Source organism: Lissotriton vulgaris, chromosome 5 (assembly GCF_964263255.1).
Source record: "Lissotriton vulgaris chromosome 5, aLisVul1.2, whole genome shotgun sequence".
NCBI lineage: Eukaryota > Metazoa > Chordata > Amphibia > Caudata > Salamandridae > Lissotriton > Lissotriton vulgaris.
The window spans coordinates 370,551,365-370,565,269 of NC_141693.1; the positions used below are offsets into that span (position 1 = coordinate 370,551,365).

Genomic DNA, 13,905 nt, shown 5'->3' on the forward strand with positions numbered 1-13,905 from the left:
TAGCATAATAGTAGGTAATAGTTGAGGTAGTTAGGTACGATATGCATAGTTACATATGTAGGTCAAAATACAAGAGGTAGGTCATAGTTGAGGTAGTGTAGGTAGAAGGTGCAAAGTCAAACAGGTACGCCAATAATATGAAAGTACATAAAGAGGGAGCATATACTTGTTTAAGCGTGCTTAAACTACTTTTGTAAATAGCATAGAGGTAGGCATAGTTGAGGTAGGAGAGTACAGGGTGCAAAGTCACGCAGGAGAATCAGAAAAGTAACAGTAGGTAATATTTGAGGTGGTGTAGGTAAAGTGTGCAAAGTCAGATAGGTACTTCAATAATATAAAATAAGATATACAGAGAGGGAACGTATACAATCAAGTGAGTCGATAATACAAGTAATACAAATAGGCCAAGGGGTCGGGGAGGTAGTACAGAATAATAGTTCATGTGCATTTAGCCATGAGGATCGCTTTTACTTCGTTCTTAAAAAGTTTGTTGGAGGAGATGAGCCTGGTTTCAGGAGGGAGTGAGTTCCAGATCCTGGGCGCCATTCCTGAGAAGGAGCGTTTATAGGTTTTTACCTTGCGAAATCTTCGAGGCTTCAGCAGAAGATTGTTTGTGCTTCGAGTAGTTCTAGAGCCCGAAATTGTCAGCTTTTGAGAGAGGTAGGCGGGTGAGTTCATGTGTATAGCATTGTGTGTCATGCAGGCAATTTTCAGATGTATTCTGGCTTCAAAAGGTAGCCAGTTCAGGGATTTAAAGTCAGGGGAGATATGCGAGTTTTTTTTGAGCCAGTGATGAGTCTCGCTGCAGCGTTAAGGGAAGCTCTTAGGGGTGCCGTTGTGGTAATGGGGAGCCCACAGAGGGCGATGCTGACGTATTCTATGTGCGGGATGACTATAGATTGTACTGCAGTTTGAAAGTCTTTGGCTGGCAGGAAGGGTTTGAGCTTTCTCAAGGTGTTGATTTGGAAGTTCGCTCCTTTGGTTGCCTTGCTGATGTGCTGCTGCATGTTGAGATTGGAGTCAAGTGTTATGCCTAAAGATTTTGCTGAGTCAACGATGGTAGGTTGTACATTGAGAGCAGTTAGGTGCTTGAGCCAAGTTTGAGCAGTAGAGATTTTTGCGGGCAGTGAGATCAGGAGGAACTCAGTCTTCATCGCATTGAGTTTGAGGTGATTCTCTGCAAGCCAGGATTGGGTGTTTCTGATCGTGGAGTTCAGAAGCAAGATGTCCTTGGGGGATTGTATTTTGAGATAAAGTTGGGTGTCGTCGGCATACATGTGAAAGTGAATATTGGATGCTTGTAACAGAGTAGTGAGGGGTTCCATGACTAAGTTGAACAGTGTAGGGGAGAGGGAGGAACCTTGAGGGACGCCTAACGATACAGGTACCGCGGAGGACATCAGGTTGTTGCTTTTGAATCTTTGTGACCGGTTGTTTAGAAAGGAAGTGAACCACTTGAGAACAGTCCCAGATATACCCATTCTTGTGTTTAATAGTTCGAGTAGGTTCTCATGTTTGACTGTGTCGAATGCTGAAGAGAGATCAAGAAGGATGAGGAGGCAGGTATCATTTTGGTCTAGGATTTGGAGGGCGTCGTCAACTATGTGAGTCATAGCAGTTTTGGTACTGTGCCCTGCTCGGAAGCCTGATTGATGAGGGTTGAGGAGATCAAAATTATTTATGTGTTTAGTCAGTTGTAGCTGTACGCATTTTTCCAACAGTTTAGCGAGTGTGGGAATATTTGTAATAGGACGGTAATTGTTTAGATCAGTGGGATCTGCTGTTGTTTTTTTTTAGTAACGGTGTGACTTGTCCGACTTTGAGGGCGTTAGGGATGGATCCCTGTTGAAGAGAGCTATTGATGATCTTAGTCCAAAGTGGGAGGAGCGACGGGGTAAAGACTTTTAAAGCGTTAGCAGGAAGGGGGTCAGAGAGGTGATTGGATGGTTTCAGGGTGCTGAGCAGTCTGCCAATTTCTTCTTCGGAGTAGGTGCCAAAGGATGACCATGTAGCATTGTTCTTTGGTTCAGACGGTGCTGTGTGTTGGGGGTTGGAGTAAAGGATAGCGTCATTGAGGAGATCACTTCTTATGTTGCCGGTTTTTTGGTTAAAGAAAGCCGAGAAGTCTTCACAGGAAGGTGTAGCGCCCCTGGTGCTGAGTGTCTGGGGTTGTTCTTTGGATTGTGTTCTGATTAGCTCAAACAGTTTTCTTGGGCGGTTTTTTGCTTGGACGAGCTGGAGGCTGAAGAAATCTCTCTTTGAGCGTTTTATTTTCCTGAAGTAGTCGTTTCTCTGTTTTTTCAAAGTTTTTAGGTGCAGTGCAGAGGGGGCTGATCTCAAGGTGCGCTCTGCCATTCGCATGGCCCGTCTATCTTCATTGAGGTTCCCGTCATACCATGGGTTGGAGATCTTGGACGCAACTCTTTTCAGTTGCATGGGTGCAGCCTCATCGATTATCGTGGTCATAGCATTGAAATAATGGTCAGTCAGCAGTTGAACGTCCGTAACACCGGACGGAGGAAGTAAGAGATTGTATCTGTTAGGCGGTAAGGAGTTTGGGTTGAGTTTCTTCATGTCTCTTTTCCAAACTTTGGGCTTGGAGGGTTGAGCTGGGTTAAGTTTAACTTTTTCATTGATGAAGAAGGAGACAATATGATGATCTGACCAGTCACAAGGTTGGATTGACTCAAGTTGAATAGAGTCCTCTTTGGAAATGATGAGGTCAAGGATAAAGCCTTTCTCATGAGTCGGGCTATTACATATTTGGGTGAGATCAAGGGCGTCGAGGAAATTTTTGAGGCTATTCACCACTGTGTCACAGCGATCATTCCAGTGGAGATTGTAGTCGCCAAGGAAAATTTGGGTGTTTTGCCGTCCTGAGTTGGTTGAGATTAAGTCCATGAGTTGTTGGGAGAAGGAGAGCTTGTCCCCAGGTGGATGGTATATGATGTGTAGTGAGCATACCGACTTGCTTTCGCTGATGACATCAAGGCAGAGGTATTCACAAGAGGTAAGAGAGGGTACGGACGCTTTAATAACTGAGAGGTTGCTTCTATAAATACAAGCAATTCCACCGCCTGTCTTTTTGGACTGGTCAAGTCTACTGATACTGTAGTTGGGGGGGACTAGAATGTCCATGATAGGTGTAGAAGAATCAGACAACCATGTTTCAGTCAGAATGGCTAGATCCGGTTCCAGAGACATGATGAGATCGGCGACCCCCGCGGAATGCCTTTGGGCCGATCTGCAATTGAGAAGTATGCATTTGAGTCTGGGGGCGCAGAGGGTGGAGGAAGGTTTTATAGTGAGGGGTACATTTGTGAGGTTGTTGGGGGCGGAGCCTCTGGTGTTATGCGTGTGGTGCCTGAGGGGGTTAGAGAGAATCGTTGGGATGGACAGGTGGTTGGAGGCTAGGCGATTTTGGGGAGCCGAAACGTAAGAGTGGAGAAGGGTGTGTATGTCATTGTCTGAGAGCGTATTGGTAGTGCGTCTGGGGCGATTGGTGGTATTGCGGGAGGGGATAGAGGTCCGGAGTGGGGCGTGTTGTGTGGTAAGGCGAGTAGGAAGTGAGGGGAGAGTGTTGTTAGGCGTGAGCCGGGTGGTGGTGGAGGGGGGGTGTCTAGGCCTGGTGGTGGTGGAGGGGGGGGTGTCTGAGGTGTGTGATGAGCAACTCTTTGACGTTGTGTAGTTCTTTCATTTGGAGGAGGGTGGACATAATCATGTCCAGCTTGGTGTTGGGTACTGAGTTGGGAAAGGGTACTGGCGGTGAACAGGAGTATAAATTACTGGAGGAGGGGGGGAGACTGGGTGGAGGGGCGGTGCTGGGGAAGGGGTTGGAAAAGTTAGAGAGAGGGGTGGTGTTAGTGTGGGTGTTGGCGTTATTGGGCAAGGCAACAGTGCTAAGAAGGGAAGGGTAAGTGGGGGAGGTGTGGAGACTGGGGGTTGCGGGGGTGGAGGTGGGATAGTGGGGAGTGAGAATGGGGGGTGAGAGGTTGAGGGAGGGGTGAGGGTTAGGAGTGGTGGGAGGGCCAAGTGTGGGGGGGGGGAGATAGGAGGAGAGAGAGTCATGTTGTGTGGGGTGCAGTTGAGGGAGGAGGGGTGTTCTGGGAAGATTGGTGTGCGGGGTGGGGCGGGAGTGCAAAGTGTAGGGGGGATATGGGAAGAGGGCGAATCATGTTACGTTGGGTGCAGTTAGGGGAGGGGGGGTGTTCTGAGAGGCTAGTCGGAGGTGTGATTGGAGGGATATGTGGGGGAGGGGACGAGGCTGTGGCGGTGTGTGGGACGCACGAGGAGGTGGGTTCGGCTTCTAAGGTTGAAGGGTGTGAGGTGTCTGTAGACGGAGTGTGATAGAGTAGATTAATGGGGGGAGGGAGGGGGTGAGTGTTAGTGTTAGGAGGCGCTGATGAGTCCAGGGAGTTGGGAGTGAAGGCTGGAGGGCATGGGCTCTGAGGTTTAGAGAAGTATTCTTTGAAGGTGGGGAACAGGATATCAAATAGGTCTAGGTTTCTGTCTGTGGATTGAATTAAGATGGTGCCGTTGTTGTAGATGGTGATGGTTGCTCTAGCAGGATATCGTTGTGATGGTGTGATTGAGAGTGTAACACCATAGGCAGTTTTCCTAGTGGTCGAGACGGTGAGTAGGGTAAGGAGTGCTTTTCTCCATTGTGCTCTGCGTGTAGTGTATAGGATGATATCTGTGCTCTTTGTTCCATTGTTGAGGGAGAAGTAGGAGTCTACGAAGGGGGTTTCAGGGTGGGACTTCAAGAAGTTGTGCTTAAACTTTTTTGCGTTCTTTTTGGTGAGCCCAGTGGGGTAATTTATTTTATAAGTGTGTTTTCCCAAGAGTTCCATGTTGGGAGTAGGGGGTGGGTGTAGTGCTGTGCTGTGCTGTGGGGATAAGATAAACTAGTAACAATAGTGTCAGCAGAGTGGTAGACTAGCTAGTCTAAGATGGCCTCCAAGAAGGAGAAGGGGAGATAAGAATGAAAGTCCTCAGTCTATTGTAGTTACAGTTAGTTTCCCTTTCTAATCTGAGGCAGGTCGAGTTAATCCAGCTGCTAAGAGGGGCGGAGAAAGTCTTATCTGTTATTGGAGAACCCTGGCCGAGATGTTGCGCAGCCTCGTGGAAATCTGGGTGCCATGAAGGTGATTAATTGCTTCAGGTTTATGGCCACGGCTATTTTGGGCAGTAGAGAGGACAAGAATGCAATGAGAGTCAGCAGTTACTGTTTGAAGGTGCATACCTTGTATTCTCAGCAAACATTGAGGTCGATAACCAACACGATGTACCAGCCCTATAGTGAAGAGCCAGACTATAGTTCTGTGAAGCAGGCAGGCAGGCACCCCCACGCCGCAGTTCAGGCACTCCAAAGCTGAATCATGGACATAAAGTTGCCGAGGGGATCCACACCACGTGACTTGTGTTTTTAGATAAGAGCCCTTTCCCTGCCGTGCATTTAATGTTCAAGCTGTCAGCCAAAATGATAGAATGAGGCTTGCTGGTGGATGTACCCCACAGCCATGTATTGGCGATCCCCCACAGGCCCCCCCATTGCGGCATGGGTGGGAGCAGTCCTCAAATGGGCTGAGGCAGAGGAAGAAACATTGCGCGAGGAGGAAGTGAAAGGGATACGCAAGATTTCCATTTCCATGGAATGGCCGCTGTTACTGCACCAATTCAAACAGTCCCCGCCCCATGATAACCCAGACCACGACACACAAGTACCTAGGGCCTCACAACCACCAGACCAGCCCACAAATACACACCCCAGTTCTCCTACCGCTGCGTCCACACAGAGCCACTAACACATAGTGCCAATAACCACGTCACATCTGAATGCCAGATACCAGAACGTGTCAGACTGTGGATCCCCCATTCTTCCTAGTGGGACATAGCTGCACCGACCAATGTGTACACAATGCCCTGATCCTTCATCTGACAACAGTAACCAGAATTCCAAGAACACCCCCAGTTTCGTACCCCAGTTTTACATGGCAATCATCCGACTCGGCGCCCCACTGTTGCCAGAAAAACAGCCTAAGAGTACGAATAGCATGTACCATATGATAATGGAGAGTATTGCAATACAATGTATGGTATCCAAGTGTACTCTGCCGAAGTAACCTTTAAATGCCAATAAAAATATGTTACAAAAAAAAAAGTACAATTAAGGAACAAAAGAGTGGAGGGGTGCAAAGGGAAAATAACAAGGGGGGGTCAAGGTTTAGAAAACATAATAGCAAGGGCAACCAAGGGAGTGGAGGCTGGAATACAGAAGTGTATGAAAACGGGGCTCATTACAGATGTCCTCACTTCATTGCCCCATTTGAACTGCTAGGTGCTGGTTTTCGACTCAGACAGAGCACTGAAGCCTGCTAATGAGGCTGCAGTGCCAGTATTCTTTCCCCCAAAAGGGATAAAGGTTAATTGTAAACCAATTTGTCAGGACTTTAGCACCCATGTAAGACCCTGGTAAATGGTACACACGGGATGGGTGCTAAAGAGAGCCTGAAGGGCTGCAGGATTTATTATGTCACCCAAAGGGAACCACACACAAACTGCATGTAGACTGCCATTGCAGGATGTGTGAAATGGTGCAAACCAATCTCAAAAAACAACATTGTCCACTCCCTGCGTGGAATGCCCAAGTACACTATATGTAAGTCACTTATACAGCAGGCTTTAGAGCCCAAAGGCAGGGTGCATTATATTACATGTAAGGGGACCTCTGCATAAGCAGATATGCCCCTGTAAAGTCTTGTTCCATTACTAGTCTTTGCAAGTGAACATTAAGCCATTTTAAAGGTAACTACCTGGCACTGGTCATTATGAATTACCCAGCTATATAATAGCTTCACTGAAAATAATGGTGTTGGTATCAAACACCTGATCTTCATAAATCCTTACTGATGCCAGTATCAGATTTATGAAGATATGCACCTAGAGTGCACCTTAAGTGGGAGGGGGGCCTCACCACCCCCAGTCCTGTGGCCCATCTTTCACCAGAGCGGGCAGGAGATTAGACGTTCTGGAGGCATGTTTCACTCACAGGCTAGTCACACCCCTAAGGATTTTTGGTGGAATGGGAATATCTGGGCCAGGATCATGCCCATTCCCTAAATAAAGTGGTCATATTGGGGGGGGGGGGGGGGGGGGGGGGGGCGGTAGTCACCGCGGTGCTAGGTAGCTCATTGGCTACTTCCACATACTCCCCTAAACATCCCTAAATTCAGTATTAAGCCTCGCCCCCCCCCCCCCCCCCCATCACCACCAGGCGAAGGTAGGGAAAAAAGACATGTTCTATATTTCAGGGTTCGGCTTTCCGCTAACTTCAAATTGAGTCACAGGACACTGCTGAATGTGCTTAATCCTCCAACGCGTCCTTTTCAGATCATTTTTGTGGACACCTTGTAATTTTTCTTTTCACCAAAGTCAATAAAATATTTTTGTTTTGTACACATCCATTCAATACTGCACCATGGACTTGTAACCTGCATTGAAAAATTGTCAGTATGTGGCATGTATCTTCTTCATAAGGCTTATGGAAGAAAGTTGGTAGATGTCATTATCACCTACATCTGAGGAACAAAATAAAGCTTAGAGCCAAAATGAACACCTATGTTTGAGAGATAAAGTAACATGGGCAGGGGACAGACCTAGTTCAGTTCCCTTCTATGCTCATCATGAAAATCTTGAGTTTTGGGCACAATTTTTGAATTCCCCCATGTTTGTTCGGAAGTTTACTCATTCTTGTCACACATTACAGGGTAGTATTAACTTCATGAAGATTACCAATAAGTTGCATGTTGAGTTTATTTTGGTGATTAGCCTTTGCGTGCATTTCCTTTTTTGTACATAAATGAACAAGTTACTTACCTTCGGTAATGATATATCTGTAAAAGACATATTAGTTATAGATACCTTACCTTAGAATCACCCCTTGGTGACAGACTGGATCTGGAGAATTTTTTCTCAACAGTACCCCTGCGTCTCAGTAGGTGGCGTCAGTCGAATCCACGTTCGACGTGATCGCCGGGATGACGATGCAGTATCTAATTAGACGCCGCCCCAGCGCTCTGTCAGTTCTTTCTTTTCCCGCTCCAGCCAGAGCAGATCTGGAGAGAGTGGTACCCTTAGTCACTTTTTGACTAACCTTTTTTGACTTTTGTCGATCTCTTTTTTGAAGTCGATTCGACTCCTGGTGCACAAGGGATATCAAGTCGTTGACCCGGCTTCAAGCCTTGTGACTCCAGTCACAAGCTGATGTGATGTGTTTTATAAACTAATGTATCTGTGGTGACAAGGGTTTTGCTGTAGCTGTCAGGGACAACATATAAGAAGTACAGAGAGAACAGGCTTTGAGTGAGTCCCCTTCAGCCATTAGTTCACATGCATTTGAAATTGATTGATATAGCCTGGATGGGCTGTCCATCATGTCCAGGGTATTTCATTGAAGGTTATATAGTCCCATTGTTGTTCACATTGGGTTTTGGTGATGGAACATCAAGACAAACAATTTACTTAACATTGGTAACAGGGTTTCTGGTGCAACAATGTCTACCTGCAGATTCCTCACCTGATGAATATTCCAGAGGCATCAGACTGGATCTGAAAATTTCAAAGCAGTACTCCTGGCCACCAGTGGGACGCCCCAACATTGTTCTGGGCTGGAAGTGATGAGCAGAGCTGCATATAAGCACTACCCATGCATGCAACATAATTTGCTTTTAGGCTATCCATACCCTCAGATACAGAGCTCAAAATCAGTGTTGATTTCTACTTTGGGACCATTTTAGATGAGAAGTCCAGTTCACATAGCAACACAAAAAGATAATGGACGGAATGCTGAACATTGCCAAACACTCGCCCCCCGTATAGAGCCTGTGCCTAAATCCATAATTTGTTGCTCACCATGCCATTCCGTTTTGGACCATGCCATATGCAAATCCGGGATCAAACACAATGGATTTAACTCAGCTCTGTGACTGGGGGTGAATCTTTGACAATGTTCAGCATTCAGTACATCTTTTTGTGCTGCTATAGTCGCCCTAAGTGGAAACGGTATGCCCAGACGTGGGTCCCATGCTCAATATCCTATTGGATTCAAGCTAGCATGGCTGATGAAGGGTGATACCCCGAAACTGGTCCAAGGGTGCTTGTTTTCCGGTCTAGGGAGGGTCTGGCCTGGCAGTTCAGGCTGGACTGTTACCATGGGGGGGAAGGGTCAAGACAGTTTTGCATATGACCAAGTCCAAACTGTGGTGTTATGGTGAGGAACAAAACTAGCACATGGAGATGATGGACGGAGCGCTGAAACTTGTAAGAACACCCCCCCCCCCCAGTCACAAATCTGGGCTGAATCTGTCGCTGTTCTTTAGCTCACTTTGCCACCCCAGTTCAGACACATCTATATGCAAATCAGTCTTGACCTTGTGCCTCACATGAACAGTCCACCCCGAACTACCAAGCCACGTCTTTCCTGGATCGGAAACAAGCGTCCTGGGACCGGTTTTGGGCTAACAGCCCTTATCAGCCAGACTAGTATGAATCCAGTGCCAAACTGAGCAAGGAACCCACGTCTGGGCATACCCTGCCAACTTAAGGCGAACAAAGCAAACATAAGGGGATGATGGACAGAGCGCTGAAACTTATCAGACACTCAGCAGCAGTGAGAATGACGGATTCAACCCAGATCTGTGATTAGGGGTGAGTGTCTGAAAAGTTTCAGCTCTCCGTCCATTATCTCCTTGCGTTTGCTTTGTTCGCCCCAAATTGGCAGGGCTGGCTTGAAAGGGGTGCTTGTGCACTTCAAACCTACTCTTTGAAGTTTCCCCCACATCAAAGGCACATTTGGGTATAAGTATTGGGTCTCTGACCCTCCCAAATCAGACTCTTATGGAGCTACACAATCTATGTCAGAAGAACAGCAGTGCTGCTAAAATTCCTCAACTGGACTGCCTTTCTGGAAAGACTGTTTTTCTGCTTGATGCCCTGTTGCGCTGATTCTACTGGAAGGAGAGCTAGACTCTGCCTTCCCTCACAAGTAATCTTCCAAGGTTTGTTAGCTTTCCTCCTGTATCAGAAGTCTCACAAACACAAAAGACTTCCTGCAGTTCTGCTCGTACTGCTGGACTCTGCTTACTGTGAGTCCTATCCTTGCCTAAGGTGCCCTCTCCCAAGTTCTGGGCATTTAAGCGGGCTCTGCAGCAGAGTATCAGCCAAATATGACGTAAAGCAAGGCAAAGCCGCCCAAAGCCTCGCCGGACAGCTGACAGCTCTCGGAATTGATGCTAGACGGCACAACACCTCACTGCGTAGATTGCGCCCCAGGATCAGAGGTACTGGGTTCAGTGGGTCCAAGGGTGTCCCTGTGGCCGGCCCGCGCTCAATCACAGTCGGTCTGAACTTTGGATTTGCACCGTTCCCTCGCAACCCGAAGTAACCCTTTAGCGTTACCTGCTTCTCAGCGCTACATTGCATTTATTTGTTCAACATTTAATATCTCGATTTCTACTAGACATCTTTTGATTGTTTCAGTCTTGTTTTATTCAGATAAATATCCTCTATTTTTCTTAACTGCTGTTGAGTCTTTTGTGGTGTATTTACTGTGTTGTTGTATTGGTTATTGCACAAGTACTTTACATATTGCCTTCTAGGGTAAGCTTGCCAGCTCTATGCCAAGATAACGGAGGCTGGTCATAGGATTATTTAGGATTGTGTTGTGACTTACCCTGACTAAAATTGTGGTCCCTACTTGGTCAGCGTGCATACCTCTGTCAACAAGAGAACCAATTTCTAACAGGGGATGAAAAAGAACCGCGTGGTAGCAGTTTAAAAAATAAATACAGATAAAGCCAGTCAGACATTTCTTGTTCACATATTGAGCATATATCACGCATTAAACATATATGTGAAGTACGCCAGGTTCAAACACATAAGGAGTGATATTCAGTGTTAGAACTCTCATAAAATTATAAATCAGTTCTATGCACAGTTTAAATGTCCAAGCATGGATCTTTCTGACAAATAAAATAGTAATTAATCAAACAGTTGCAGAAGACGATCCAAGGGGCAGATGTACGCCTGTTTTTTGCAGTCGCAAATAGGAATTCTGCCTGTTTGCGACTGCAAAAAATGTCAGCCCCATGTACAAACCATATTTTGTGAATCGCTAACCTATTAGCGACTCGCTAAATATGGTTTGCGACTCGCTATTAGGAAGGGCGTGCCAAGAGCGTCACTTCCTAATAGAGAGTGCAAATGGCATTTAACATTGTTTTGTGACTGCATTTGTGGTCGCAAAACACTCAAAGTTTACCAACTTTTTCGAAAAGGCAGTAAGTCACTTGTAAATGGGAAGGGGTCCTCAGGGGCCCCTTCCCCTTTGTGCAGTGGGTGCATAAATATTTTTAAGAGCAGGCAGTGGTCCCAGGTACCAGTGCCTGCCCTTAAAAATGAAACTGAAAAGTTTCATTTTTCTTTAAATGCATTCAGTTTTCCATTAAGGAAAATCGGCTGCATTTTTTTTAAACTGCTTTATTAAAAAAGCAGTCACAGACCTGGGGGTCACTATGCCTGTAAGTGCAAGCCATTCCCAATGCGGTTGCAAATTACAACAACCTCATGAATATTACTGAAGCGTGCAATTTGCGACCCAATTGGGAATCGCAAACAGTGTCAGACACTGTTGTACATTCATTTTTGTGAGTTGCAAAGTGTGATTTGCAATTTGACGCAATTTGAGACTCGCAAAAATGATTGGTCGTACATCTGGCCCTAAATGCATTGTATAAGATAGGGAAATTGCGATCAACTGAAAATCATCTGAAGATGTTGACAATTAAATAAATAAAGCAAACACAAGATGGTGAGTGACCATCATTATTTAGAGTAGGTTTTGCTTTTACGGACCTTTAAGCCTAATAAGCAACCACTCTCCTTGTTTTTAATGAGGTGGGTTACCACTTTATGAAAGTTTCCCTGTGGACTATCCAACCTCTTAAAATCACCTACACAAATCTACACTCTTCACTATCATCCCCTAGGGCCCTCACACCCACAGCACCATACGGCAGGAACAAAAGATCTCGGCCAAAGAGCCCCTTTATGGGTGCCCGTAGGGTATTGCACCGCCGACCCGACGAGGGGCGAGCCCATATGAAGAAGTCCTGTGTGAGGACTCTAGTTCCAAAAAAAAAAAGGGGGATCCCTTCCTGTGTGCCTTCACTCACTTTAATTTTCAACTGTCTAATTAGGTTTTTATACAGGGGTACTGCGTACTCCTTTTTGATACTGTGCTAGAAGGGAATGTACACTGGACCCCGTTAAACAAGCCCTCCTTGTCTCTCGTTGTTTGTAGTGAAGATCATAGGTCACTTATATTAATGTCATAGCAAAATGCAAAACAAAGAAGCTTGCAAGAAATGTTATGCAGTCAATAAGAAATCACTGGAAGTGGCAACAGACAAACTTTCTAATGTTCACCAATAAAATGGGCTTAAATTAGTGAAGAAAAGCCATTTTGAAATTAGAATAAAGTCCTAAAATATGTTGCATTGAAGGCAGGCAGGCTTTGGCTTTCATGTTGAAATTAAATCTTATTACTTCTGTGGAAAATTTTCATTAAGGTGAAAAACCGTGAGACCTCTTTAAATAATCAGTCCTACTTAGTGCTCCATTGTGAATTACGTACCTGGCAAGCACGCCGGAGCAAGGAAGGCATTTTTGGGTTTGGATGCATGCAATTTCCAGAAATGTCCGACCAACTGGGTTATGAAGCTACAACCCTCTTCTTCACTGGTTTTCTGGATTTCCTTACCATCTTCAGCACTTTCTGAATAGAAAAGTAAAATGGTTCATTGAAGCTAGACGTAAACTCTAACCTTAACTTCCACAGCATTCGCAGCTTAGTTCACCTCACCTCACATGTCAAAATAGGATTTCAAATATAACGCTACATAACCATAAACCGCTAGATGTCAACATTTCCACTGAGTAGTGTATCCTTCAGCTTTCAGACACTTAATCCCACTCAATCATAATTCACAAGAAAAGAATATATGCAACTACATATTTAGACCATTTGAAGATGAAAAACCAGCCCACTCCACACAAAAACGAACCACCAACAAATTCACAAACTGCATAATCCATATCATTCAAATTTCTGCTTCAATTTCCTGCCCATAAGCTGATCCATGACATCAGTGTAACTGCAAAAACCATTGAATCACTTTCACCAAGCCATGTTAATCCCAATCGAACACAGGGACTTGAATGACAACTGATAAAAAACATTTCGAATGATTAAGGTACATTGCATTGACAAACAACTCGGCCTACATTTTATTTCTCAGACAATCTCATCATACGGGAGAAAAGATCAATCACTGAGTACAATTTCTTTTGTTCAATTAGCAACTCCTGAAAGAACAACGTAGGAGTTTCTCGAGTCTTAACAAACCCTGATAGAATTCTTGGGTGACTCTTCTAGCAAACATCTTCTTCAATCACAAACTTAAACACACGTATTCATTGCCCTGCAAATTCTGCACACCCAACTTACCAATTACATTTTTTAATTGTTAGAAACTTCATGACCGTGGGGCAATATAAGATACCATGACTGTGGTCCATTGAAGGTATGTGGATGATCTACTATGCTAGATTGTGTTCTACAAATAATTTAAAAAAATGGAATCCTGAACATTAAACCATCCATGTAATTGAATATCTGAATATCATAAATAGTAATCAAAATTAAAAACAAATAAATCAGTACATTAAAATCACCATCATTGCACACTTAAACGTAGTACCACACACACAAATGCCCTTCAACACACTACTCATCTCAATGCAATCACACATTCAACTAAACATGTGAAGTTCCAAGACACGACATAC

At 45.1% G+C, this 13,905-nt stretch overlaps 1 protein-coding gene across 14 annotated transcripts in view; it reads right to left on the reverse strand.

Moving 5' to 3' along the window:
- Positions 1-13,905, reverse strand: part of UBR4 (ubiquitin protein ligase E3 component n-recognin 4) — a 1,723,360-nt gene that overhangs the window by 786,409 nt on the left and 923,046 nt on the right. For all 14 annotated transcript variants that reach the window (XM_086921716.1, XM_086921718.1, XM_086921717.1 and 11 more), the window contains one exon: positions 12,692-12,832. In XM_086921716.1, the coding sequence (XP_086777842.1) occupies positions 12,692-12,832 (141 nt within the window). The remainder of the gene's footprint in view (positions 1-12,691; positions 12,833-13,905) is intronic.